The 2,123-nt window shown below is 53.5% G+C and overlaps 1 protein-coding gene across 1 annotated transcript; it reads right to left on the minus strand.

Moving 5' to 3' along the window:
• Positions 1 to 267: 267 nt before the first annotated feature.
• On the minus strand, positions 268 to 1,870 carry LOC114667455 (prostaglandin E2 receptor EP1 subtype-like). The gene has a single exon (XM_028822762.2). The coding sequence runs from the start codon at positions 1,199 to 1,201 to the stop codon at positions 317 to 319; it is 885 nt and encodes a 294-aa protein (XP_028678595.2). The 5' UTR covers positions 1,202 to 1,870; the 3' UTR covers positions 268 to 316.
• Between the last annotated feature and the right edge of the window lie 253 nt (positions 1,871 to 2,123).

Consider the following 2,123-nt stretch of genomic DNA (forward strand, 5'->3'; position numbering starts at 1 on the left):
GGGCTCATCTGGAAGAATGAAGTGGATGGACTGGCGAGCTTTGCTGGACTGATTGGCCCGTCCTCATCTACGCTATTCTGATGTTCTAGTAAGTGTGAAAATGGCAGATGGAGGGTTGGGCCACTGCTGCTGACACGTGCCCGTAGACCGTACGCTCGTCATGAAGTGGCAGATCTTTCCGGAGTCCAGCTGCCATTGTCTTGGCACAGATGACTGATGTGGTGGTCCCCAAGCCAGGCTTTATGAAACAAGTTACCTCAGTGGTCAGTTAGATAATCCCCACGTCCCCCCCATGAGTATGTGATTCTGCATACACTCACTGCCCAGTGCCAGGACCCCCTAAGAGACGCGGTTGTAAAGGTCTTACCAGAAAGGGGCTCCAGCAGACGCAGGACACCAGCATGATTCCCAGCAGCTGCGCTATCATTTCGATGTCGTGGGAATGCAGGTTATGTTGGCAGGAGCTGGCGGGCCGGTGCCTACTCAGCCTGGCCTTCAGCAGCGCCAAGCCACTGAGGGAGTTGCAGAGGAGCGACAAGGCCAGCGAGACCAAGCCCAGCATGGAGAATGAGATTGAGAGGCCGAATTCCACCGCTGAAAGCTGCCCATGGATTTTCACGAAGCACCAGGTGTCTGGGAACTGCCTGGTGTACCTGCCCACCTTCAGCAGTGGCAAAATGGCAATCAGGAAGGCCGTGCAGCACATCAGGGCCACAGCGAGCTTGGCACGGCGGGAGGTGACTTCTCTGGAGTGCAACAGGGGCTTGGTGACTCCAATGCAACGCTCCAGAGCCATGGCACCACTGAGGAACAGCGGGCAGAGTCCAAAAAACACCATGCAGGCACCAAAGAGTTGGCACAAGGCGCCTGAACGATCAATGTCATCCCATCGCATGTTGGCAGTATAGAGACGAAGAGCAAAAGCCCCCGGAATGACATGGCCAGCAAAGTCTATGAAGAGCAGGCTGCTGGCCAGCAGGAGAAAGGCCGCCTTTGAGCGCTGACGGAATCGAGTGTGCGACTTGACCAGGATGCCCAGGCCAATGATGTTGGATAAGGCGCCCAGTGTCATAGTGAAGATTGGCATGGCAATAGAAAGAGGCAGAGCACTGAAGACCACGGGCACTGAGCAGCGTGAGGTACTGTTGGGGCCATCGAAGTGGGCCGAGGGGCTTGTTGACTCCACGTTGGGGTAAGACATGGTCCAGTGCCAGCTAGTCCTCGCCAGTCATGACGGGTAGGAATCTGGAGAGAAAAAGAACAAGTCAGGCGACTTCAACCCACGTAGCTGCTCAGTCTGTAAATGAGCACAGAATCATCCAGGGGGTCACAGCGGGCACGACTGGCAGGAGCAGAACTGCCCAAGAGAGTTTGATGAAAAGCCAGAAAGAGGGAGAAGCTCAGGGAAGGCAATGGGAGGCATTTCATTTATTAACAGAATGGGTCTCTGGGAGGAGCTCAGGGGTACCAGCTAGACCCTCGAGGGAGTATTTTGTACTGAAGCAGAGCCCCGGCAGGACATGAGGGTTATTTACAGGGTAAGTAGAGCTGAGTAGGGCAGGTAGGAGCTCAGGGGGATCATCATAGGAGCAATGCAGTACCAGTCCTGGCATCCATCTGAGACCAAAGCGGCTTAATCCGGTTTAATGTTTGCCAGTCCTGGAAGGGGCACCAGTCAATTCACACACACAAGCAGACTGGCAGCCATGTGCCACTTTACTGTCACCATTGAAACTACTGCATATGTTACAAATGTGGGAGGGTAAACTGGAATAACTGGAGGCAAACTCCTGCAGACGTGGCTGGAGTGTACAAAGCTACTCCTGAGGCTGAGGGTCCGGGTGTCTCCTAAATAGCAGTGCTAACCACTGCGCCATCGAGCCTCCTGGACTGCACACCCGCCGTTTTTCAAAAGGGGCTTTGGCACCAGAAGGAGTCACGAGAGTTTACAGGGGAAATGGCAGGCTTGGGTGATGTTATACTGCCATCTGGGGTACTGAAATGCTCATCCTTATACCTGATGATGTGTGTATGTGTCCAATGTGGGATCACAGAGACCAGCGGAACATATTATATTATATTATATTATATCATATAGCGCCTTTCATACTCACCTCCTTATA

Source organism: Erpetoichthys calabaricus, chromosome 17 (genome assembly GCF_900747795.2).
Source record: "Erpetoichthys calabaricus chromosome 17, fErpCal1.3, whole genome shotgun sequence".
NCBI lineage: Eukaryota > Metazoa > Chordata > Cladistia > Polypteriformes > Polypteridae > Erpetoichthys > Erpetoichthys calabaricus.